Genomic DNA, 25995 nt, shown 5'->3' with positions numbered 1-25995 from the left:
AAACATTTTTTCAGTAAAAAAAATCCTAGTTTCAGCATGCAAAATGTCATACATACATAGCCAAATGTTGGCTTCCAAAATTTTACCTAGATATGTAATGCCTCAACACTCCTATCAAAGTAGTTAATTATACGATAAGCAAGTCATTATAATACTTTAGCTTGTTTGCTTTCCTTTCTGAAGATTAAGTAGAGTGGACCACAATGTTCTTCTGTTCTACGCTGATTTCAGTTGTTGACGAAGAGAAAGATGTTGGGACAAATAGTTGAAGGAAGAAACTGTCCCTTTTTTGGAATATCATTGAAAAGACCAAATTGTTGAAACTTTCCAAATGATGGCTTTCAATCATTATTTTTGCTCCTTATGATATAATTATGATGAATTTATAGCCAATCCCTAGCTATGGATATATGCATTCAGGAAGTACTTCCCAGAACGCAAGAGTAAAATCCTATTTGGAAATTTATGAGAAATCAAGATTTTTTAAAAGTCAACTTCATCCACACATTCCCAGAGTTAACATATGGTTAACTTCCTTTGAATTTAGATTTCTCCTGTTTATTTCTATTTTTCCCCTAATAATATCCCTATCATTCCTTTTTTGGGGGGATATTCATTAGTTACCATGCATAAATCATTAGATTACTAGTTGTAGTGGGTTATACGTTAACATTCTTTACAGGAAATAAATAATATGTAAAACATTACGTAATCTGAATTTTATCTCAGATATGTTGGGATTAGAATTCAAGAATTCCTAGCCAACAGCTTTGTGCTGATAATCAGGTAGGGGAAAGTTTATCATTTTTGTGCTGATAATCAGGTAGGGGACTTTTCCAATTTAGGTTTAATCTGCTGATTTTCTTTTAACTTTTTAAATGCTGAGGAAATTTCAACTATCTAGCACAGGGGTATCAAACTCAAGGTCCTCAGGCTGGAACCAGCCTGTGGGATGCTTAAATCCAGCCTGTGGGGCCAGCGTGGAAATATCAAAGGACTGGCTTGCAGTGCCTCTGCTGGCCAAAATGGCCCGGGTGCAGCCCTCCACGGCCGGTTTAGGTCAGTAAAGTGCTGCAGGAGGTATTTGTCCTGTCTCCCTCCACCCACAGCCAGCCCGCGGAGAACTACAATGCTGATCTGGCCCTTGAAGAAATCCAGTTTGACACCCCTGATCTAGCAAGTCACACTTCTACCCCCTAGAGTTGCACTGGTTACCGGAATGTTTCTATGTTCAATTCAAGATGACAGAATAACTTATAACGTCATAGTCCCTTCTTAGTATGGGACTGGGTTATTTGAGGGAGCACCTTTCCTGGATCCCGTTAGATATAGCAGGAGACGCATGTTCTGATCCAAACTGGTGAAAAGTACCATCTAATGGGGCCTAGGAAGAGAGACTTTTCTGTATCATCCCCCTGGAGATCTGACTGGAAAAACCAAACACTTAAACATTTGTATATTCTTTTATCTCTGTCTCCACTTTACTATAGCAACAGCCAGCATTCATGTATCCTGTAAAGTATACATTAAAGAAGGATCCTAACTATTAATATGATGAAATAGCTTACCTGCATGAATTGAAATGATGCTTCAAAATCTTCCACAGGATACATTTTTACTCTGAAAAACTTCATCCCCATAATTAAGCTGATGATACTTTGTACCACATGAGGGCTCTGTTCCTTTTGCCTCAGTTCCTTTAATTCTGTAACAAATTTTTTTCTAACAGCTTGAAACCTAAGTAAAGAAATAGCAAGATTTTTAAAAAGAATGGATAAAATGGTTTCCCGTAAAAAGTAAAATAATTGCCCTCACTTTAAAAATATAGTTACAACCATCAAACAATACCGGGCCATATTAGATCACTTTAGGATATATGACAAAGTCAATTTGACTTTTAGCAGTGACATCATTAGCCGTAGATATTAATAGTTACTATTTGTTATGCTAAAAAACACATTATCTGTGATCATTAAGCATTTACAGTTATAAGTAAACTTGTGGCAAAGAAGAAATCTTTGGATCTTGAAAAAAAAGTTGCTTACTTTGATTGGGCAAGAACACCTATCACTTCTGCATATAAATCTGCAATGATATGGACATTTCCAGTGTTGGTCCCTGAATACCTACAATGAAAAGAAAAACCCACAAATTTGATATTAGGATACAATTTAACACAATGCTGCACATACAGGTAGTCCTCAACTTACAACCACAATTGGGACCTGAATTTCCATTGTAACTTGTTGTGGTTGCGTATTTTGAATTGGACTCAAGTTTACAAAATTTTGCATTATTCCTATAGCAACAGCCCCAAAAATCATATAATCATTATAGAGGAAATTTCCCACATTTAAAACCATCTAGGCAGAATATTAACCGTTGCTAATGTTGACTCTTAATTTTACTGTATCCATTCAAGGTTATTTATTAACTATTGTAACATTTTAGATATTCTTAAATCAGCATTTTAATACTTATTGTGCAATTATTCTGCGATGTAGGATTGGAAGGGGTGCTTGGATCCAGGCCTTTGCAGACCTCAATTTTATACAAATTTCTTTAGGAATAAATTTAAACAAAGTCAAAGGGATGGGTATCTGTTAAATCATGATGTTGTTTAGCAAAAAATGTAAATAACAAGTTGAACTCAAAAACACCTGCATTAGTGCAACTTCTCTGAGATACTGGAATAGTCACTACTCACTCATGAGTCAGAAATATTTAAAGATATTTGGTATCCTAAATATACTTACCCTTCCTTGTGTTTAAAGTGCTTAAAAGCCAAATTTAGAACTTCATGAACTAAAGGGTCAGGCACTGGATGAACAGGTATCTGTAACAGAGAGGGCATGTACTGCTTATCTTTATGGCTCAGACATTTTATTGGAATGTGAATTGTTACTGTTATTGGATAAACATATATGCAAATATATACAGAAGGGCATATTTTTATTTGGGATCTGAATAAATGAAATGACATGCTACAATTCTGAACTCTTTTTTCCCCACAGAAATAGTGATTTCATTTTAATAGAACTATATTTTACAATGCATAAGAAAAAACCCTAGCTTTCTACTCCAGTATCATACTCTATTTCTAAGCAGAATACAAAGACAATTAGCTGTTTTTGCAATTTAAAAAATAGCTTATATGCAGCAGAAATTAAAGAGCTTACCTGTTTTAGAACTTCTACTAAAACTAAGCAAAAAATAAAATCTACAGCTAAATCCCTTCGTTCAAGTAGATAATCTCTCTCTCGTTGCTGCTCATCTCTGAAACAAAAAATATCAAATATATTTGATGTAAGACAAGCTCATTTTTCCAAACAGAAATACATGTAACTTTTTATGTACACATTCAAGAAAGTTACACAAAATCTTTCTACACCAATGCCCATCTTCATCCTGGAATTCCATACTGCCCTTACAATCTAACAGCAGTAAAAAGAAAACAAAATAGGGAAAAAATCTATTAGGAAATTAAGTTCAGAGAAATATCCAATTGATTACTATTCAAAGCGAAAGTCAGGAACTGCTACTATATTTAACTGAGCAAGGAATTACAGTATATAACTTGCTAATTGTTTCTGAGTATCTGAGTTTAAAGTTACTTACATTTTCCTTCTGTAGCTATATCAATGATTGATCAGCTCTGACTGGCTATTAGCATGTGCTGCTTTATTTTTTTAGAAAGTTTACAATCTTCTTTAAATTAATTTTTCCAAACAAATTATTTTTGGTCTTCTGCAATTTTAAGTTGCAGGCAAAATGGTCTGATCTTGCATCGTTAACTTCATTCATCATATCATCACTTGTATTGATTCCATTCAACTATGACTACCTATATTAAGTTTATCTAATTGTGAAGCTGAAGACTAATCTATATGAGAGTATGCGCTGGGGTTGAATTTAGAGTTGACAGATGACAAACCTAATACGTTTAAAAAGGTAAAGGTTCTCCTCGCACATACGTGCTAGTCGTTGCCGACTCTAGGGGGCAGTGCTTATCTCCGTTTCAAAGCTGAAGAGCCAGCGCTGTCCGAAGACGTCTCCGTGGTCATGTGGCCGGCATGACTCAACATCAAAGGCGCACAGAACGCTGTTACCTTTCCAACAAAGGTGGTCCCTATTTTTTCTACTTGCATTTATTACGTGCTTTCGAAACTGCTAGGTTGGCAGAAGCTGGGACAAGTAACGGGAACTCACCCCGTTACACAGCAGCACTAGGGATTCGAACCGCTGAGCTGCAGACCTTTCGATCAACAAACTCAACGTCCTAGCCCCTGAGCCACCGCGTCCCTATGTTTATAATATGTTTAGACCATGTTATTAAAGCTGACATTTACAAAATGTTGAATTATTCAAGGAATATGTAATTAGAAGATGCAATTACCCACAGGTGTTTATCACTGTAGTGCACTCACCCCTTAGACTTTGTGCTGGACCGAGGTCTATATTCATAAGATTCATCTTCAGTTCCATTTTGGCGTTTGTACCAGTCAAACAAGGTGCGTAATAAGGAGGGGAGACAGTGCTCTGCTACTGAGCTCATAGAGCTTATCAACTGTCAAGAGAAAATATTAAGGGTTTCCATAACATAATTAATTTACATAATATCTTTTCCAGAACCTTTTCTCTTAGATATTTTGTGGGTGGATGTACAAACTGTAGTGCAGCTATAACACTATGGCATCAATTGTCATTTTTATGCTGTAGCAAAAATCTCAACATGCATTTATTCAAACTTAAAACACCAAACTTTGCACTAAATTATACTGAATCTGTATTCTCAAACTCTGCACTGTGATTCTTAATAAATGAATTTGTATGACATATGCCATGATTTTTAAAAAATCAATCTTTCTTTTTGTGACAGCAACTCATTTCTCATTCCTCATTTCTTTTTGATTGGTGTAGCAACTGTAGAAAAACGTGATTCATACACTGTGGTGTTTCCCCCAATGGAAACATTTCCATTCTGAAAGTCTCGGCATTTAAAATAGTGAACCATGCTGACTTTACAATCCTGTAACCTTCAACAGATATTTTCAGTACTACTGATATACTACTTGTGTAGGTGCCAGAGACTGAAAAGTGATAATTTATAAATCTTATAAGTTAAAGAATATAAAATTCTTTATTGATAATTTATAATGTAGAATTCTTTATATGTGATTTAAAGAATACTTGTATTTTAACCAAGAAAAGAAAGCATGTGGAAAAATACCAGAAACATAGGAACACACAAAAGTTTGAGTTTCATTACACATACCTGAGGCATTTAAAAAACAACAACTGTGGCTTCTTTCAAGAATTCTAATTATTCTAATTATCTCCCAGCAGGATCACAATCCACAATTTGACAACTTCTAAATTATAGGTTAACATGTTTTTCTATTGGTAGTGAACATTTAGGCAGTGATAGAATCCCAGGTTGGTATAAAAAACGGACGATATAAGAAGATATAAGAAAATTTATGTACTCTTCATCATTTTCTCCAATAAACAAATGAATTGGTAAAATGTTTTTGACTCATGTGTTTACTTGGGTTCTCTTTAGATAGATAGATAGAATTCTTTATTGGCCAAGTGTGATTGGACACACAAGGAATTTGTCTTTGGTGCATAGGCTCTCAGTGTACATAAAAAAGAAAAGATATATTCGTCAAGAATCATAAGGTACAACACTTAATGATAGTCATAGGGTACAAATAAGCAATCAAATCATACTAGGAAAGAAACAATATAAATCGTAAGGATACAAGCAACAAAGTTAGTCATACAGACATAAGTGGGAACGATGAGAAGATCAATAGTAATGCAGACTTAGTGAATAGTTTGACAGTGTTGAAGGAATTATTTGTTTAGAAGAGTGATGGCGTTTGGGGGAAAACTGTCCTTGTGTCTAGTTGTTCTGGTGTGCAGTGCTCTATAGCGTCGTTTTGAGGGTAGGAGTTGAAACAGTTTATGTCCAGGATGTGAGGAATCTGTAATATTTTCACAGCCCTCTTTTTGACTCGTGCAGTATACAGGTCCTCAATGGAAGGCAGGTTGGTAGCCATTATTTTTTTCTCCAGTGCTAATCATCCTCTGAAGTCTGTGTCTGTCTTGTTGGGATGCAGAACCAAACCAGACAGTTACAGAGGTGCAGATGACAGACTCAATAATTCCTCTGTAGAATTATCTAGTTGTAGGACTTGTGCGGAGAACAGATCACATTTTAGGTCATAAATGCAGAAATACTGAAAATTCAAAAAGGTCCAAACATTTCAGCACTATTGTATCTTCTTTGGTGTAACTAAAGACTTCAAAACTAAGTAAAAACTGAAATATTTCAAATATAAAATATCACAGAAACCTGCTTTTAACCAACTTGTGCAACAAAATTTGCCAACCAACTTACAGTTCCTAGGAAATGTATGTAGTGGATTTCTATCACCTCTGCTATTCAAACACCCTATCAAATATAGGGTTGTAAGTTTTGAAAAGAAATTTTACCAACCTGATCAAACTGAAGATCTTCACCTCTCTGAAGAGATCTAGACAGGGGTTTTTCCTAAAATAGGAATAAGGCAATTGAATTACATATAGTACAAGTATTATATGTGTATCCAATATAAAATAATTCAAACTAGATTTAGTTTTTGAAATATAGCCTATGCTACATGGAAATAAATACAGCAGAAATCTTTAATGATATTGCTAAGAATATTTATACATAGACCCATCTTATTTTGCAAGTCAAAAATAAAATAATAAATATAACACCAAATTTCAACAAAAAAGTCAAGTTCATAATACAAGAGAATATTTAATAAAAATATGTGATTAAGTTGATTTAGTTAATTCAAGAGTACAAATAAATTTCAGAACAAATTAATATTGTAATGCAACAGTGCTAATCAGATTAAAATTTTATATTGATTCATTAGAAAACCAGGATTTGAAAATAGGGCGGGGAAGATGAAAATTAGCATGTACATTATAGGTAAGAAAAATTGTACACTGCCACTATGAAACACCAAATAGCTCTTTTAGATTTTCATGCCTTTTTTTACAAATAGTGAGAAAATTCTTGAAGCAAAAAAATTGAACTTCAACTAATCTTTAGAACTGATCCAACAAGATATACTGTATTAATGTTACATTCAATATCATATGCAATGTTATTAAAAGCTGCTCAGAGCCTATAAGAAACAATTATTATTAGTGTATTTCTATTAAAATAGCATTGACTGCAAACATTTAAATCTAGGTAATTCATGCCAGCTAAAAACATCTGGATTTAAGGTGTAGTCCCTTCTCTAATACTTTACTAAATGAGATAAGAATATCTAGCTGGCAGTTATTAAGTCTCGTTTCAAGAATTATTTCATGATGACAAAGATAATTTCTCTTAAAAAGTCCTGTAATTGTCAGTTACTAAGATAGGCAAAAATGAAGAAACGGTAGTTTTGGTGGCATGTCTAAAATACTCTAGTTTATATTCTTAGTTTAAAGTAACTTTTTCATTTGTACGGCTTCTAGATGTTACAAAGCCCTTTTATTTAGAAAAATGCTTTCCTCCCATATAATAGGAACAGATATTAAACTAATCACAAAAAACATCCTATAGGCTATATTCTTTTTTTAAAAAATGTGCTAGGTTGTCCATAACCAAGGCCTCAAATATAGGCAGGGATCTGAGAGGACAAATTATTTCTTATTAAGAAATAAGAAACTTCCATTTGAACTGGAAATATTTAGATAGATTTATGGTTTATTAAACTGAAATTCAGGACTACAATTTGAACCTGACCAAATCAACTGGTCAGACTGAATAATGAAAGCTATGTGATTTGACTGATTTTGATTTGATGATTCAATGGCTGATTTGCATTTGTATGAGCAAAAGGCCACTTTTTTTAATTAAATTGACATTGATGTTGTTTTGGGCTCTCTTTAGGCACACTGCCCTTTGGAAGAGTCGTATTTTCACTCACCAGATACTTTTTAAATCATTATTTTAGAATTAACTTTTAAAACAGGCAGCTTAGTGTGATCAAACTCAAATCCTACGTTTTTTTTTTATAATCTTCCCAACTATTCAAGCATTCATCTTCCAATGGACTAAATCCTTGCCTTGACTTTAATACATTTAATAGTTCATGGTTTTTTCCTCCAAAGTGATTTAGACCTAGCATGGTCAGCAAACAGGCAGCATTGATTCCTTTCAATGAGAATCTTCTCTTACGCACCTGTTTACTCATTTGTAATTCATTCTTCTTAATTGAATGTAATGATAACTATTAATTGTGATATAATTTGGAGTGAAATAATCAATCCAGCACCATGGTGAGCATTTCAAAAGTTGGGGAAATGAGGTAAAAAGCTACAACACATGCAAATCTGATTTCTTTATGAATCGAAGTCTAGGCTGTTGTCACACTTGGGCTCACTGCAGCAAATTGTTATGGTGCCCCCCTCACTGTGAATATAATTCAGGAACAATCCGCTAATAAACTTTCTTAAAAGACTGTTGTTGCTGTCCTGGTGTCTCCTTTAGTATTCTTGTTCTCAAATCTAAATTAAGTATCAATGCACAAATTAGGGGCAAGAACACTTAAGAACAAAATCAGTTTCATATGTATCCTGTGCAAATTCATCATAGCCATTCATATCTTAGCATTATATTCTTACTGGTTCATACCATTAAGCTTAGGTTTGTGCCTTGATTATCTTAGTTGATGTGATTCAATTATCGAAATATCTTTTGTTCCTATTCCCTCCTATTTCTTTTAGAAAAAGCCTTGGACTTTTTCATCTAAGTTTGAAAATTACTTCTGTGAAGATAAGAATTTTAAGCTACATCAGGGGTGGTATTCACTTACCTTCGCTACCGGTTTGCAAATGTGAGTGCGCGCGCCTCTTCTACGCATGCGCAGAGCCTTCTGCGCATGCACAGAGGATCAAAAACGGGATGTGATGACGTCCGGGCGGGTGGGTGGAGCCTCCCACCTCCGGCACTACCGGATCGCACGATCCAGATAGAACCGGCTGAATTTCACCACTGAGTTACATAATATCCAGTAATATCAGGTTCCACTGCCTGAAAAAAAGTTTGAAAATCCCTGATCTAGACTACACTGTTGTGTGAATCAGTAGAAAGGTAAACAAACAAACCAAAAAATAAATAAATATAAACTTTGCTGCTATAAAATTGAATGGAGAGCTCCAAAAACAAAGCAGAGCTAGAAGATATATAAACAGCATCTCTACTGTCTTTGTGCAATAGTTTCCTTTTCTTATCCTGCAACTCTCTCCCTCCTTAATCAATTAAGATTTATTTATTATTTTTTTTGGGCTGATAAACACTGGCTGCTATTTCTGCTTCTTTCTCCTTCCCAGTGCATTTCCTTTTCTGACTGTTCTCCCCCATTGAAAAAAAAGTGAAATAAAATTAAAAAAACAAGTGGAGGCAGTACTCAAAGGTTATACAAAATAAAGAATCCTATGAATTGAACTTGACTCCTAGTAAGCATATATGAGCGTGTTCATGTAATTTTTTGGCAACCATGGTTTGCTGTTTCCTTTTTTCGGTCTATGGTTACAGCCCTAATGCTGATCTTTTTATCAAATAAAAACTATTACATAAATTTCACTTTCGGCTAAAATATTTATTTGGCCTGTATAGAAGTAGGCTTTTAACAGCATGGATCAGCAGAAACAGGGTAACAGTCAAATACCAATGAAATGAAATAAAAGAGAAGGGAACCTTAAGGAAATGCAGCAGTCAATCAACTATGGTTATTTTATAAAGTTTATTGGCAGTATGCTTTCTATTTTGCATGTATTTTACACACACACAGAGCACTCAAATTTTACTAAAATAAAGAGAATTTTAATCAGGTACAAAATAAATCTGCACTTGGCTAATACAGTTCTATTTTAAAGTTTACAACTTGTAAAATCTCTAAGAACTTCCTTTGCTATAGTAAGTCTTTTATGTTAACACCTCTGCAGCTCTGATCTTACAAGCAATTAGCTACCTGGAATGAGAAAGAAAAGGAGAGGAAATGTACCATTTCCTAGTGCTTCATTGTGTATTACAGTTTTTCACTGTTCTTTTTCCAAATTAAGATTAAATAATTTAAGAAAAACATCAACTGAAAGAAGGCTGCATAACAGAACTCACCAAAGGTTCAGCCATTACAACTTCAATTTTCTTTTCAGCTTGAATAGCAAACTCAGTAAAGAGGCTCTTGATGACATATTCACCAGGTTTGACATCTGGATCAATGGTAATATTAGACATGATGACGCTTCTCTTTTCCCAAGTAGAATTGATGGTGGGAGAAATTCTGTGCTTAGTAATGCTTCTGGCTTGTGCTGATGCTAAAGGAAGAGAAAGGGGGATCATTAATAATGAAGTAAATCAAAAGTATCAGCATTTTTTACAAACAACAAAATATTTTAGGTTAGAATTTAAGGAAGACTTCTAGGAGAGGAGAAAGTTCTCAGTTGGTTTCCAATTGAAGCATAAAAAAATGTATTCAATGAAGTATAACTGACAGATAATGGGGCCCTATGCAACTAAATCAAAGATACCTGGAATAAACATAGGTAGTTGGTGCTCTTTTTCCAGTACTTATTGTACTATCAATACACACGGTAAAAACAGAAAAGCAATTAAAAACTATCAAGGATACGTTAGGGATTATCTAACTATACTTCTTCCTCTACCTCTGGGGAGATCCATCATTTTTTTTAAAATGTGCATTTATATCCCGCCCTTCTCCGAAGACTCAGGGCAGCTTACACTATATCAAGCAATAGTCTTCATCCATTTGTATATTATATACAAAGTCAACTTATTGCCCCCAACAATCTGGGTCCTCATTTTACCTACCTTATAAAGGATGGAAGGCTGAGTCAACCTTGGGCCTGGTGGGGCTTGAACCTGCAGTAATTGCAAGCAGCTGCTGTTAATAACAGACTGTCTTACCAGTCTGAGCCATTGGAGGATTTTAAGAAGTCATTTGTCCAGAATGGTATCGGGTTTTCTGCTTGAGCAGGAGGTTGGACCAGAAGTCCTCCAGAGTCCCTTCCAATTCTGCTATTCTGTAACTAATATATTTTTTCCATTTGGGAAGTGACAACCAAAGAAACAAAGTAAGTCATCATTGTCTTGGTAATTTTTTAAAATGTATTTAGCTGGCTTATATCCACTGCAATAAAAACTCTAAAAATAACAAAGGAGAAGACAACAACAACAAAAAAATAAAATACAGTAAGAGTTCTTAAATTAAGAGAATCCCTTTCGAAATCGCTCCATTTTCAGCATCCTTCTGAAAATCAACAAGGATGAAATCAGTCTGATATCCAATGGGGGGCAATTCAAAGCATTGGCACCAAAACAGAAAAGCCGCATCTTCAATTTCATTTCCCCCATACATCCTAAAAGTGTGGGGCAAAAAGACAACAACGTTCCTCAGAGAATCCACTGTGTTTGTTTGATTCCAGTTAGAGCAGGCAGACTTACAGATACAGCTATCTAGTCATGAAGATTTTACAGGTGAACCTTAAATTGGAAGCCAACTGCAGGCCCTGCAAAATTAACATTATATGTTGCCCGCTCCAACAGCCAAAATACCAGCAAAATGGTCACCTGGTTACCAGAATTGAGCGATTCAACTCTGGCAAATTCTCCAGTACAACAAATCAAAGAGATAAGTAAATTTATTTCTGTTTATTAAATGTTGAGACCACTCATCTCACACTCAGCAAAGGTTGATGGCAGATTGAAAAACTGAAAGGGGTCGGTCTTTTGCTGATATGCATAACTAGTCCTCATTTCCCAGAAGCAGACTCCAAAAGCCCAAAATATCTGTCCTCATGAACAGTATACCAAACCAAAACACTGTTGCCTAGTCAACATCCAGTACCTTTTGTTCCAAAAGGACAAAACAAAGAAACACAAAAACAAACTAACAATGGATGAGAAGCCTGAGAAACAGTTCCTCCCATGGAAGCCATTAACAGATAAGAGACAGTAAAGGAAATCTAAATCTCGAGAAAGAGGTTAAGTAGAAGAGATTCAAAAGATCAAACACACACATACCCACACCCTCTTGATCCTGCATCCTATAAGAGAACACAGAAGGAAACGCTGGCAGGTTCTTAAGGTTTTGTTATTATAGCCCTATCAAGATTCTATTACATCTCCTATTCTACCTTATTACAAAGCAAAAGTTCCAAAAACTATCCTACTGTGAGTCAGCATTTTGCATTAGATTTGCTGGTGAAATCCTGGGTGCTCTAAAGACCACAAAAAAGGGATCAGGGTCAGCATTCAATCCTTACTCATATCCATGGTGGTGGTAAATGCTTTTCCTTTGCAGCATGCTGCGATTCTTCTGTCTTGATTTAAATAATCTAAAGAAAATTCAGACTGCAGAAAATCTGGAAGTGTAATTTTTCTATCCCTGATAGAACAGATAAGTGACAACTGATAAGTGAAGTAACAGAAACTATGGATCCACTCATTTCAAACTGAAAAGCCTTTCTTTCCTACAGGGGGGGGAAAAGCCCTTTTCAAACAGAACAAGCTAAAAATTTTCAACACCGTTTGCACAAAACTTTCAAGATGCTGTTCCATAGGCTAACATAAGCATTATTCAATATATATTTGATGAGAACCAGGAACCAGAGATGAATAAGGAGACTCTGCCAACCCAGATGAAAATGGTGACAGCTGCAATAACTGATGACTGCAATTCACCATTGGTAACAAATTGCTGAATTAGACATGACTTTTCAATATAAATTGTGCCTGAAACTGTTTTGCTGTCAAAAATACTGACAAGGTGCTGCTCTGCCAATATTGCTTTGCAAGTAATTGCGGCAGATCTGAATTGAATTTTTTTTTAAGAACAGAGAAGACTTAATAACTGCAAACCGAAGATAGCTCAAACAGGCTCATACAAATAATTTCTGCATCAATAAAACCTAAGAAACATTTGTGATGCTAGGTAGAGGTTCACCTCCTATGTAATTACTTAATGAGGATGTTTTAATATATGCCCATGCTTCAAATCTTTAAAATGAAATGCAGGAAGTTTTTTGCAATCATAAAAACAGTAACTTTCAAAAATACATAGTTAGAGACCTGTTTTTGCTAGAGGCAACAAACCTGGACACATAATGCTTGACAAGACCCTCAATCCAAGAAGCAACTCAGATACAAAGCAACCGAGAAATCTGATTCAAGAAGAAAGCATGGAGAATCATAACAATGGTGAAGATATGGCTATAATTCTAGAGGTACAGTCAATCCAGGATCATTAGATAGAGAAGCAAAGCAAGAAGAATGAATTAGATCCAAGACTTGTGAATAGCAATATCATCTGATTTTTTGCACCCCTTATACCCTTTTACCAATAAGATGGGCCATTAATGTGATTTTTCCACAAATTTGATTTAGGAGTTCTGAATGCCAATGTGCTCAGGGAAACGAACTACTGCAAATGAATCAAGGACAAGGTTCACTGTCAGCTAACAAATTTTTCTCACTGGAGAAAAAAAATGGAAAAGTGGGAGGAGCGGGAGTTATAAGATCCTAGAATAAAAGAATAAACCAAACAAGCAAACATACAGAAGGCCACACTTGCTTGGATTTAATTCACCAGTGCAGGACACTGAATCTTATAAAAATGGATTAAGATACATAGAGAGACTATCTTTTTAAATAAGCCTAAGACATAAGCAGCAATCACCACCACTTGTTAAGTCCCTAGATATACAAATTTAGATACACTTGTGTATCTAAAAAAACTTAGTAGCATAAGCTTCAAAATTAATTGAAAACTAAAACATGAGGATTTTAACATTGAAGAGGATTAAACTGTCCTTTTCCACATTCAGTACTGTGCAAAGTTCAACTTTAGCGAGGGAAGGTTTTTTGAGAGACCAGAGAATCTGCTCAGTGGCGAGATGCAACTCCATCATAAAGAAGAGATGCAACTCTCGTCAGTGGAGAAATGCCAGGTCAGCAACCTTTTGAGAACCATAGATAATCTTGGTAAGTCAACAATAATCACAGCTATTGAGCCTGACAAAACATCAAATGGTGATGAAGAGGCAATTGGCCAAATCCCAGTAGAGGTTGCGTTTCCTTGTAGTCAATGGATTACACCTCTCCTGACACAGAAGAGATGGCCTAACACAGGGGTCCCCAACCTTTCAGACCCCAGGGACCATCAAATTCATAATTTTAAATCCCATGGACCACTAATATGATCTTTTTTTTAAATTTACATTTATATCCCGCCCTTCTCCGAAGACTCAGGGCGGCTTACAGTGTGTAAGGCAATAGTCTCATTCTATTTGTATATTTACAAAGTCAACTTATTGCCCCCCCAACAATCTGGGTCCTCATTTTACCTACCTTATAAAGGATGGAAGGCTGAGTCAACCTTGGGCCTGGTGGGATTCGAGCCTGCAGTAATTGCAGGCTACTGTGTTTTAATAACAGGCTATCTTACAGCCTGAGCCACCACGGCCCTTGTGATCTGCCTAATGACCGGCTGGGTGGTCATGTGACTGGGTGGTCATGGCCAACTCAATGTTACTCACCTCGCCGGCCTCTACTCACCCTTCCCCTCTTAGACCCTCCTTGCCTCCTCGCTCCTTAGGGCCAAAAAAGTAAGCAGTTGTAGGAGCTAAGCAGCCACCATGAGAAAGAGTTGGCAAAACAGCTGGCTCAGTTCAAATTAGATCTGACAGAGAAGGAGGCTCAGCAGAAGCACCTCACCGCAGGAGCCTTACACCATCCCAGTCTAGTCCAGGGATGTCAAACTCACATCATCATGGCAGCGTCACGTGATGTATCGGGACTTTTTTCCCCTTCACTAAACTGAGCGGGGCGTGGCCAGCGTGTGACACATCTGGCCCATGGGCTGGGAGTTTGCCCACCCTGATCTAATCTATCCTCCAGTGATGGGAGCACCCACAACGCCAGGAGTCAAGCTATTCGACTGATTAACTGCTCTCACAGTCAGAAAATTTCTCCTAGATTGAATTTGTCTTAGTTAAGTTTCCACCCATTTCTTCTAATCCTGCCTTTTGGTGCCCTAAAGAACAAGTCTTCTTTGTGACAGCCCCTCAAGTACTGGAAGCCAACTACTATGTTCTCCCTAATCCTTCTCTTTGACAAGTGACTCTAGGCGGCAAACAAAATTAAATAACAACAACAACAACAACACAAAAAGAATACATAGCAGCTGAGAATAATCACCCATCGTAATTACTATATTAACCAAGAAGTGGGACTCTGCATAGACTGCAAGATGTACCAGCATCAGACTATAAAATAGAATTCAAAAAGATGATGAATTTCAGTGTATCTTGAATGGAAATTGACATTATGGTTCCCATTATTGGCTCTTTTAGCAAAAGGATAGATTTCCTAGCACAATTCTAAAACTGCTCCGAAACTCAGCAGAAGGTGATTTCAAAATTCCATGTGGTATTTTTGGGCACTCTGTTATACAGTAGTGACCTCATACCTTGGAATCAAACTAGTCACCAAATGATGGCTGTAGAAATACACTGTGGTGAAAAACGTCAGCAGGAGCTGTAGACTAAATACACCTGTTGCTGAGAGTAAGAGCACAGTACCAAGCCCCTGATTAAAAGTGTGATAACAACATCCAAAAGGAACTACTGAGGATCTCTGTGCAAAACAGTTCATCCTTATCAAAAGGCAATCCCCCTATCCTAGATTCTGGAAAACTTGGATAATCTTGATATTGGTCACTTCCCATTAAAAGTTATGGAGTTTCTTGTACAAACATAATTATAATAAATAGCTATGCTGATTTACGTTTCTGTAGTCAAACCATCCAATTTTCTGCTCTCGCTGTTGACCATGCCTTGAACAGCAATCGCTGTTCAATAGCTGTTCAATATATTGGACATATAACTATTGAACATTAGCTGTTCAATAGTTATAGACTGCTTCGCAGTGCTTTGCAGCCCTCTCTTAAGCAATTTACAGAGTCAGCCTATTGCCCTCAACAATCTGGGTCCTCGTTTTACCGACCTCAGAAGGATGGAAGACTGAGTCAACCTTGAGCCTGGTAAGATTCAAACTGCTGGCGGCCAGCAGTCAGCAGAAGTAGCCTGCAGAATGGTTGTGCAATGAAACAAAACTTCCTCAACAATGCCTACTCGACAACAGGCAATCTATCCAATTCCTCCAATGACCAGCTGAGAGGCCACAGCAACAGAGCAATCACAACCCAGCAACAGCCAAAAGCAGAAGACATGGCAACGGTTCCAACCAAGCAACTGCGACAGCGATGACATGTTCCCATGAAATACAGAGCCAAAAATAAAGTTGTTTTATTTCAGGATCATGCAGTACAGAACAGCAACACAGGCCAGCTGATTGCAAAGGCAATCAAAGAAAAGTTGCTTGGAAGCTGCTGGGGCAGGGAGTGAAAAGAGAATAACTTTTTCTCCTTGTCAGAAAGGAACCATGAAAAGATGATGCCAAAAAAAAAAAAGTGAGGGAAAGTAATTCTGAAATAACCCAAAATACCTGAGGTAGTGTAATTAATAGTTTATTACTTAAATTTAATGTATTTTTAAAAATTATAAATAGACGAGCTATAAAGACACAGTAGTTAGGATGCAGTACAGGCTGATTCTACCCACTGCCAGGATTTCGGTGACCGGCTCAACTCAACTTTCCATCCTTCCAAGGTCAGTAAAATGAGGACCCTGATTGATGGAGGATATATGCTGACTCTATAAATCACTTAGAGAGTGCTGTAAAGCACTATGAAATGGTATAGAAGTCTAAGTGCTATTGTTATATATTTTAAATAGTTATAAATTTAGATAAACAGAATGTAGAATTACAAGTAGAGAAATCATGTAGTTTAAGTAAAATATGTTCATTAAGTACAGGTAGTCCTTAATTAGTGAGACTGGGAATTCATTGTTAAGTAAATGTAACACAACTTGCACATTCCTGCCAGCCTCCCATTTATTTATTTATTTATTTATTTATTTATTTATTTATTTATTTATTTATTTATTTATTTATTTATTTATTTATTTATTTATTTATTTATTATTCATATTTGTATACCACCCTATCTCCCGAAGGACTCAGGGCGGTTCACAGGCAGATAAAACATTGTTTTTGGTTGTCAGAAGCCAGCGGTGAAGGTTGCAAATGATGATCAGGTGATGTTAAAGAGTCTCTCTTCTTAAAGACAGATCCAATCTAGAATTAAGCAGAAATTTTCTGACAGTAAGAATTAATCACTGGAATAGCTTGCCTCATGGAGCTGTAGATGCTCCATCACTGGAGGTGTTCAAGAAATGATTGGTTAGCCATTTGTCTGGGATGCCTTGGGTAGCGAGTTGGATTAAAAGACCTCTAAAGTCCCTTCCAGTTCGATCATCCAACGATACTATGACTGTGTAATGCTGCAAACACCATAGTTGTGTGCCGTTCAAACTTAATAAAAAAAAATCTATTAGGAACTAGCTACGAGAAACAAGGTATTGAAAATTTTAATCTTTAATCCCTTCAAATGATGTTCCAATTTCTTCTCTTTATCTCCTCTTAATTTTAATAGTTTACCATTTTCTCTAAAATGCAATAAAGACTCCGATCTTCCCATATCTATAAGCAAATCTTTAAAGCCTCACCATTCAGTACTAGTCAAAAAAACAACAACACACCATTGAAATCCACTAGAAAAAAATCATATATAGATAGTCCTCAACTTCCAACTGGTCGTTTAGTGACTGTTCAAAGTTTTAATGGACCTACCTGGGGGCTACTTATGACATGGATTCCAACATCGTACTTCCCTCCCCCAGTCACACTGCTGTACTTTGGGCACTCAGCAACTGGGCTGTATTTATGGCAATTTTCAGTGACCCACAATCACATAACTGCATTTTAAGTTTTGTTATTAAAAAGGTTGTGAAACTGAATTGGTCATATGACTGACCCACCTTCCAACTGTCATGACTTGCTACTATAATAGGCATTACATTCATAACTCAAGGACTACCTTGATCAAATAGTGGAAACTACTACAGAGGTCATTTGGAGAAATTAATTAATTAATTAATTTTGTATGTAACCTTTTCTACTTTTACAAATAACTCAAGTTGGCAAATCTATCCAAAACACCCTCTTCCTCCTATTTTCCCCACAACAACCTTGCCTGAGGTATCTGATTCTGAGTTGTCAGAATCATTATTCTTCAGGAGGTATTCACTTCTACCTCTTTTCCCAGAGAAGAACAGCACTCTTGAGTGGTGGCCTAGAAGTTGCAATGGGATGAGGTTTAGATAGAAGAATACAGAAGAATTCTTGATTAAGAAACTATTTGCAGTGAATATGATTTTGGAATTAATCTTAAATTGGATTGCACTATTCTTGAAAGATCAAGTTATATGGTATAGGAATTGTCTCAGCCTGTATTATTCAGGGATGCTTAGCCAATTGAAAGGCCCAGAAGTCTTGTTTACCAGTTTAGGCTGTTTACAAGCACAAAAAAATCTTACGTTAAAAGAACCTGTGTTGCTTCAATAATCATATACTGGTCGTCCAGAATAAATAACTTGCAAAGAATGACTCTGCAATGATGATACGTTTAACTAAAATTATATATATACATATGTGGTTTTTATTTTTAAATTTGTATCCTTCCTTTTTGGTCATACAATACTCAAAACTGGCTTATAACAAATACAAATATAAATTATAAAACAAACACAGAAAAATACAATTGAAATATTGTTATATTCAATCATATCAGTATTAATCTATTAACGTATTAATAGAATGTACACATTTACCAATTATAGTGAATGTCAATATATACAAGTATATCATTTGTATATATCACTTATATCTAGATATATACATCTACACAAATACATGCACATAAAATATATATTATACATTGTATGTATAGATACATATATATCCTGTGTGCATATATAAATGCATAAAGATCTAGGAAGAGAAGGCACTTGATCATCCAGCTTATTTTATTTTTGTTTTGGCATTGTAACAATGACTAAGGAACAAGCAGTATTCCTAAGGGCACGAATCTGCCTTTTCATTGTGTAAAAAACAACAACAACAACAAAACTCAAGGAGACCAAGAATGAAACAAAGTCAAGAGTCAAGTGGTAAGTAAATATGCTTAGTTTTGTTGAAAAAAATGCTTACACTTTTTAGGGCATATAATATATAGGACAGGAAATGGAAAAGCACAATAGACATAAAATTTTCTATGAACATTTATACAACACAAGTATCTTTGAGATGTAGTTATAGATAGGTAAATAGAGACACATACGTTGCTGAGTTAAAATAGAAATAGCTTCTGTATGCATTTTAGATAGCATACAACTAATCTGGCCTTCGTGAGGTAATCTTTTGCCAAGATTACACTACCTAGTAGAAAACAACAAACAACAACATCACAAAATCCAGCATTTTGTAGAGGCCAGAATGCCAAAACAGTAATCAGTAATTCTAAAAAACATTATTTAAAAAAAATCTAAAAACCCATTATGAGAGATGATCTAATAGGCCCTATCATTTTTCTTATATCTTTTCTCTTCTTTGCCTATAGTTTTCATAGATTTTAAAGTTCTCCCCTTTGATTTACTGTAAGCATATTTTACTATAATCACATTTCTTTCTCTATTCAGAATTTGATAATAAGACACTCTTAAATAACCTGAGTACCAGAGAAAAAATGTTTCGATATAAATATCTTTTTTTCTTGACCCAACCTCTTTTATGCTTTTTACATTTGCAATTTTGATTTACAGCCTGCCTTTGTAACCACAGGGCAGTCAGGCAGTTTAATTATATGTAGACACAATTATTTAATATATCTGCAACTTGGTGTACACTATTTTGAACCCTAATCCATATATTATATAGTATTTAATATGCAATAAAGTTCAATAAAATTTAGTGTACTCCAGATTGTTTTTCAGCTGTTAATCAAAGAATAGATTTGAGAATAGCTTCATACGTTATGCTAAGCTGTAGTGCAGTGGTAGTCAACCTGGTCCCTACTGCCCATTAGTGGGCGTTCCAGCTTTCATGGTGGGCGGTAGGGGTTTTGTCCGATACTGAAGCACTTTCCTTTTTTTTTTAAGTTAATTGACTTTGTAAAAAAAATTCATAGCATTATTTAAAAACATTTTCATTAGGTTTACATAAAATTCCCCGGGACAATTTAAATTTCTGAAAATATACCATTTGTATTGTCCGCGCATAAGTTTAGTTCATGTTAAGTAAGTGAAACTAAATGGCGCTATAGTGCGACCGCAAAGAAAAAAGCCTCGTCCCAGAATAGCTCGCGCATCTCCCCCCACACCACCCAGCTGTAACAGACAAGCAGAGCTGGTAGCCGGCACCCCCCCCCCCAACCCAATCCATGATGCGCAAGAGGCATGCACAGATGAGGATACACGACGCATTACTGTGGAACCGGTGGGCGGTTAGAAAATTTTACTAGTAACAGAGATACAAAAGTGGGCGGTAGGCCTAAAAAGGTTGACTACCTCTGCTGTAGTGCATTTCGTTCAGTTTTGACTTTGGGCATGTAATGAATAGTGTTTTCTTCAATAATTTAGGAAACAGTTAATTCAAAAAGCAAGTCTAGAAGAGATCTGATAATGATGTTTATTAGAAAGAACAATAAGGCTACAACTCAATAAATTCCTGCAATTGTTTTACTTTCAAACAAGATATTTGTAGATATTACGACAGCAATGGCAGTAGTGGTGATGGTGGCTGGCAATGGGTTAGGATGTTTGGTGCTATTTTAAGGGCTCGGCAGGCTGCATTTCCTCATTGTTTTGTTAGTCGCTTGTGTGAGAACTGACTAGCAGTATAATACATACAATTTTAATTTGTTCAACAACTCAATTTAAATTGGGATCCAAGTCCCGTGATCAAATTAAACATTATCAGAAATTTCTAAGTCTACAGTGAACTATTCCTGCTGTATAAATAGAGCAATGTTATCTTCTAATAAATTGTGAAATGCCGTAAAAACTGAATCAGGCAAACTGGGAACCAGTGATTCTTAAGTCAGGTAGAAACAATACATAAACATTGAACAAGTATATCTTATTCTCAAGACTGAGAAGAAGGCAGCCTAGAATTTTAATTCCAAGAATGACACATATATACTTGTTTTGATTTCTATATTCAACAACAGGCAATACATATAGGTAATCAGGCTACAATAGCAATGGGGACTAAATTTCTGTCACTAAATGATGTGGTTATAAAACACAATGCCATTGCTATTGTTAACTGAAACCCACTTATCATTAGCTGAGGACCCAGCCCAATCTAAGCCATTCCCTCCCAAGCCTCAGTTCTTCCAATGTAAGGGACTGCCTCTCTTCCATTCTCCCAACCATCAATTCTCCTTCAACTCTACCCTTCTAGAGTACCCTCTGGCATTCAGAGGAAGAGACCAACAATGAGTAGTCACTTCCAGAATTACTGAATGTACTACTGCAGGTGCTGGCAGAGGCAGTAGAGCTGTCCAGTAACCAGCAGGCATAACCATTGAGCTGCCATCCCTTCTCAGCTCAAGGACTTGCCATGTGGAGTGGACAAGTAGAGCAAATGAGCTCTGTGAGGCTTCCTGCAAGGAAAGAGCCTCACCAGGGGTGAAATCCATCAGGTTCTAACTGGTTCTGGAGAATCGGTAGCGGAAATTTTGAGCAGTTCGGAGAATCGGCAAATACCACCTCTGGCTGGCCCCAGAGGGGGGTGGGAATGGAGATTTTGCGGTATCCTTCCCTGCCACGCCCACCAAGCCACACCCACAGAACCGGTAGTTTTAAAAAAATTGGATTCCACCACTGAGCCTCACCTTTCCAAATGAGCAACATTGAAGCTTGCCTCTGTGTTAAGAGAGCCTCTGCTTTGCCAATATCCGTCCATAAACTCCTACTCCATGCACCTTCACTGCACCTGAAAGCCTTCCCACCTTGATTATGGATCTGGATTGGCTGGTAAACCTACTACAAAGTTTTGACTCTTGGACGTAGCCTGACCATTTTTCTGTGCAGCGTTTTGGATTGCAACTTTTTAAAGGAAACGTGCTAACTTTGGGAGACTCGTTTTTCTACTGGTGGGCCTGTGTGTTTGCACTGATGTTTTTCTTCCTGCTCATTTATTTTACCATTTAGTAAACTTTTGTAACTACCTCTCTGTGTATTTGCCCTAGGACAGGACACTTACCCTGCTATTGGCTGCACTCTCAAAGTTAGCACGATTTTTTGGCATGCTACCCAAGAAGCCCCAGCCTGGCTTAGTGGCTCGAGTCCCAACTCTCCTGAACACCCTCCACTCCACCTCAAAAGCCTTCCAAAACCTTATGGCAGGACCAATTTGCTTAAAGGGCAGTGTGACCTCAGCAAGAAAACCTGGCTCAGTCAGCAGCCGCTTCACGAAGGGCCAGGCCAGGTGTGCTTGGTCAGCAGCGGGAGCAAGAAGACGAAGATCAGCAGCAAAGCATGGGATGGCTGGAAGTGCAGAGTGCAGGAGAAGCCAAAAGAGAAGATGGGAGGTGGGAGATGAGAGATGAGAGGGGAGTTGCCCAATTTCTAAGTCCGCTGCGATCCTAAGTGCGGGTGGGCTACCAAGCATCTGAATTTTGATCACATGACCATGTAGGAGCCGCTGTAATTTCTGGTGCAGGGGTAAGTACAATTTGTTCAGCACTGCTTCAACTTCAAATAGTCGCTGAACAAATGATTATAAAATGAGACGTCCCTGTATATGGCTTGTCTGCTATAAAAATGCTTATCAAGTTGTGCCACATGGTGAAATTTCTTTCTGTAGTGTTGAGCTGTGCACCTAACGTGAAAGTGCAGGTGGAAAATACACCACGCACTTCTCAGGGCAAGTTCCTTCCACTAAAGCTAAAGAGTGATTTTAGAAATAAAATAATCAACTTGGAAACAATACAAGATTACTTCATAGTTGGGAAACAGGAACCAACACAGTGGAGAGTCCCTCAGCCAGCAAAGCTGGCTGAGGAACTCTGGGAGTTGAAGTCCAAAAGTCTTAAAGGGACCAAGTTTGGACACCCCTGCTTTAAGCAAACAGAAAATAAACTATGTATCTGCATGAATAGCAAGCATAAATTTGGAACGAGTTTATTAAAGGAAGCCTGTTAACGATTCATTATATGTTGATTGCAATGTAGAGAAACAGCAATGCATGCAAAGGAGCTAAAACTTTACTGCTCATGAAAGGATATCCAGGTGTCAATGTTTCTATATGGTTTTAGGGATTCATAAAGTATCAGGTTAGAAAATACCTCTCTTTAATTTTCAAAAATAGCTTACAACAAACTAAAAATCAAGATAAAATGCGACCAACTGTAGTGTAGTACAGTATATCGTATCTATGAAAATGGCATTTGAAAGCATCATAAAAATGTGCAGTCAAAAATATTTGTAGAAGTTTCAGAAAAGATATCACTTGATATTTTTGAAGATGTGAGATTCAGGTAACCGACAATAAGGATAGATGGGTGCATTCTACTTATGGAAACTGCCACAAAAAACGAGGGGTGGTGGTTTCAACTTATTTTCCCAAGCATCAGAAGGCAAGACAAGAAACAATGGATGGAAACTAATCAAGGAGAGAAGCAACCCTAGAACTAAGGAGAAATTTCCTAACAGTGAGGACAATTAACCAGTGAAACAGCTTGCCTCCATCATCATCATCATCATCATCATCATCATCATCATCATCATCATCATTTAATTTGTATACCGCCCTTCTCCCGAAGGACTCAGGGCGGTTCACAGCCAGATAAAAACAACAGTGAGTAAATACAATACAAGTAAAACAATAATTAAAAAACTTATTCAAATTGGCCCCAGTTAAAATACATTTAAAACCATAAAACCCATTTAAAATTTAAATGAGCAACATTGGAGCTTGCCTCTGTGTTAAGAGAGCCTCTGCTTTGCCAATATCCGTCCATAAACTCCTACTCCATGCACCTTCACTGCACCTGAAAGCCTTCCCACCTTGATTATGGATCTGGATTGGCTGGTAAACCTACTACAAAGTTTTGACTCTTGGACGGAGCCTGACCATTTTTCTGTGCAGCGCTTTTGGATTGCAACTTTTTAAAGGAAACGTGCTATCTTTGGGAGACTCGTTTTTCTACTGGTGGGCCTGTGTGTTTGCACTGATGTTTTTCTTCCTGCTCATTTATTTTACCATTTAGTAAACTTTTGTAACTACCTCTCTGTGTATTTGCCCTAGGACAGGACACTTACCCTGCTATTGGCTGCACTCTCAAAGTTAGCACGATTTTTTGGCATGCTACCCAAGAAGCCCCAGCCTGGCTTAGTGGCTCGAGTCCCAACTCTCCTGAACACCCTCCACTCCACCTCAAAAGCCTTCCAAAACCTTATGGCAGGACCAATTTGCTTAAAGGGCAGTGTGACCTCAGCAAGAAAACCTGGCTCAGTCAGCAGCCGCTTCACGAAGGGCCAGGCCAGGTGTGCTTGGTCAGCAGCGGGAGCAAGAAGACGAAGATCAGCAGCAAAGCACGGGGTGGCTGGAAGTGCAGAGTGCAGGAGAAGCCAAAAGAGAAGATGGGAGGTGGGAGATGAGAGATGAGAGGGGAGTTGCCCAATTTCTAAGTCCGCTGCGATCCTAAGTGCGGGTGGGCTACCAAGCATCTGAATTTTGATCACATGACCATGTAGGAGCCGCTGTAAATTTTGGTGCAGGGGTAAGTACAATTTGAACAAATGGTTATAAAATGAGACATCCCTGTAATATGGCTTGTCTGCTATAAAACTGCTTATCAAGTTGTGCCACGTGGTGAAATTTCTTTCTGTAGTGTTGAGCTGTGCACCTAACGTGAAAGTGCAGGTGGAAAATACACCACGCACTTCTCAGGGCAAGTTCCTTCCACTAAAGCTAAAGAGTGATTTTAGAAATAAAATAATCAACTTGGAAACAATACAAGATTACCTCATAGTTGGGAAACAGGAACCAACACAGTGGCCATTTAGTGAGAGTCCCTCAGCCAGCAAAGCTGGCTGAGGACCAAGTTTGGACACCCCTGCTTTAAGCAAACAGAAAATAAACTATGTATCTGCATGAATAGCAAGCATAAATTTGGAACGAGTTTATTAAAGGAAGCCTGTTAACGATTCATTATATGTTGATTGCAATGTAGAGAAACAGCAATGCATGCAAAGGAGCTAAAACTTTACTGCTCATGAAAGGATATCCAGGTGTCAATGTTTCTATATGGTTTTAGGGATTCATAAAGTATCAGGTTAGAAAACACCTCTCTTTAATTTTCAAAAATAGCTTACAACAAACTAAAAATCAAGATAAAATGTGACCAACTGTAGTGTAGTACAGTATATCATATCTATTAAAATGGCATTTGAAAGCATCATAAAAATGTGCAGTCAAAAATATTTGTAGAAGTTTCAGAAAAGATATCACTTGATATTTTTGAAGATGTGAGATTCAGGTAACCGACAATAAGGATAGATGGGTGCATTCTACTTATGGAAACTGCCACAAAAAACGAGGGGTGGTGGTTTCAACTTATTTTCCCAAGCATCAGAAGGCAAGACAAGAAACAATGGATGGAAACTAATCAAGGAGAGAAGCAACCCTAGAACTAAGGAGAAATTTCCTAACAGTGAGGACAATTAACCAGTGAAACAGCTTGCCTCCATCATCATCATCATCATCATCATCATCATCATCATCATCATCATCATTTAATTTGTATACCGCCCTTCTCCCGAAGGACTCAGGGCGGTTCACAGCCAGATAAAAACAACAGTGAGTAAATACAATACAAGTAAAACATTAATTAAAAAACTTATTCAAATTGGCCCCAGTTAAAATACATTTAAAACCATAAAACC

The 25995-nt window shown here is 37.0% G+C and overlaps 1 protein-coding gene across 8 annotated transcripts in view; it reads right to left on the bottom strand.

Annotated features, from left to right (window-relative positions):
- Positions 1-25995, bottom strand: part of FRYL (FRY like transcription coactivator) — a 171082-nt gene that overhangs the window by 91179 nt on the left and 53908 nt on the right. For all 8 annotated transcript variants that reach the window (XM_058192134.1, XM_058192135.1, XM_058192133.1 and 5 more), the window contains exons 2-8: positions 10178-10377; positions 6506-6559; positions 4428-4567; positions 3180-3276; positions 2757-2836; positions 2046-2126; positions 1569-1737 (exon numbers count right to left, since the gene is read on the bottom strand). In XM_058192134.1, coding sequence (XP_058048117.1) covers positions 1569-1737; positions 2046-2126; positions 2757-2836; positions 3180-3276; positions 4428-4567; positions 6506-6559; positions 10178-10297 — 741 coding nt within the window. In that variant the 5' untranslated portion in view covers positions 10298-10377. The remainder of the gene's footprint in view (positions 1-1568; positions 1738-2045; positions 2127-2756; positions 2837-3179; positions 3277-4427; positions 4568-6505; positions 6560-10177; positions 10378-25995) is intronic.

The sequence above is a fragment of the Ahaetulla prasina genome, chromosome 8 (genome assembly GCF_028640845.1).
Source record: "Ahaetulla prasina isolate Xishuangbanna chromosome 8, ASM2864084v1, whole genome shotgun sequence".
In the NCBI taxonomy this organism is placed as follows: Eukaryota; Metazoa; Chordata; class Lepidosauria; order Squamata; family Colubridae; genus Ahaetulla; species Ahaetulla prasina.
The sequence above is the reverse complement of the archived record's forward strand: the minus strand, read 5'-3'. Positions and strand labels throughout refer to the sequence as shown.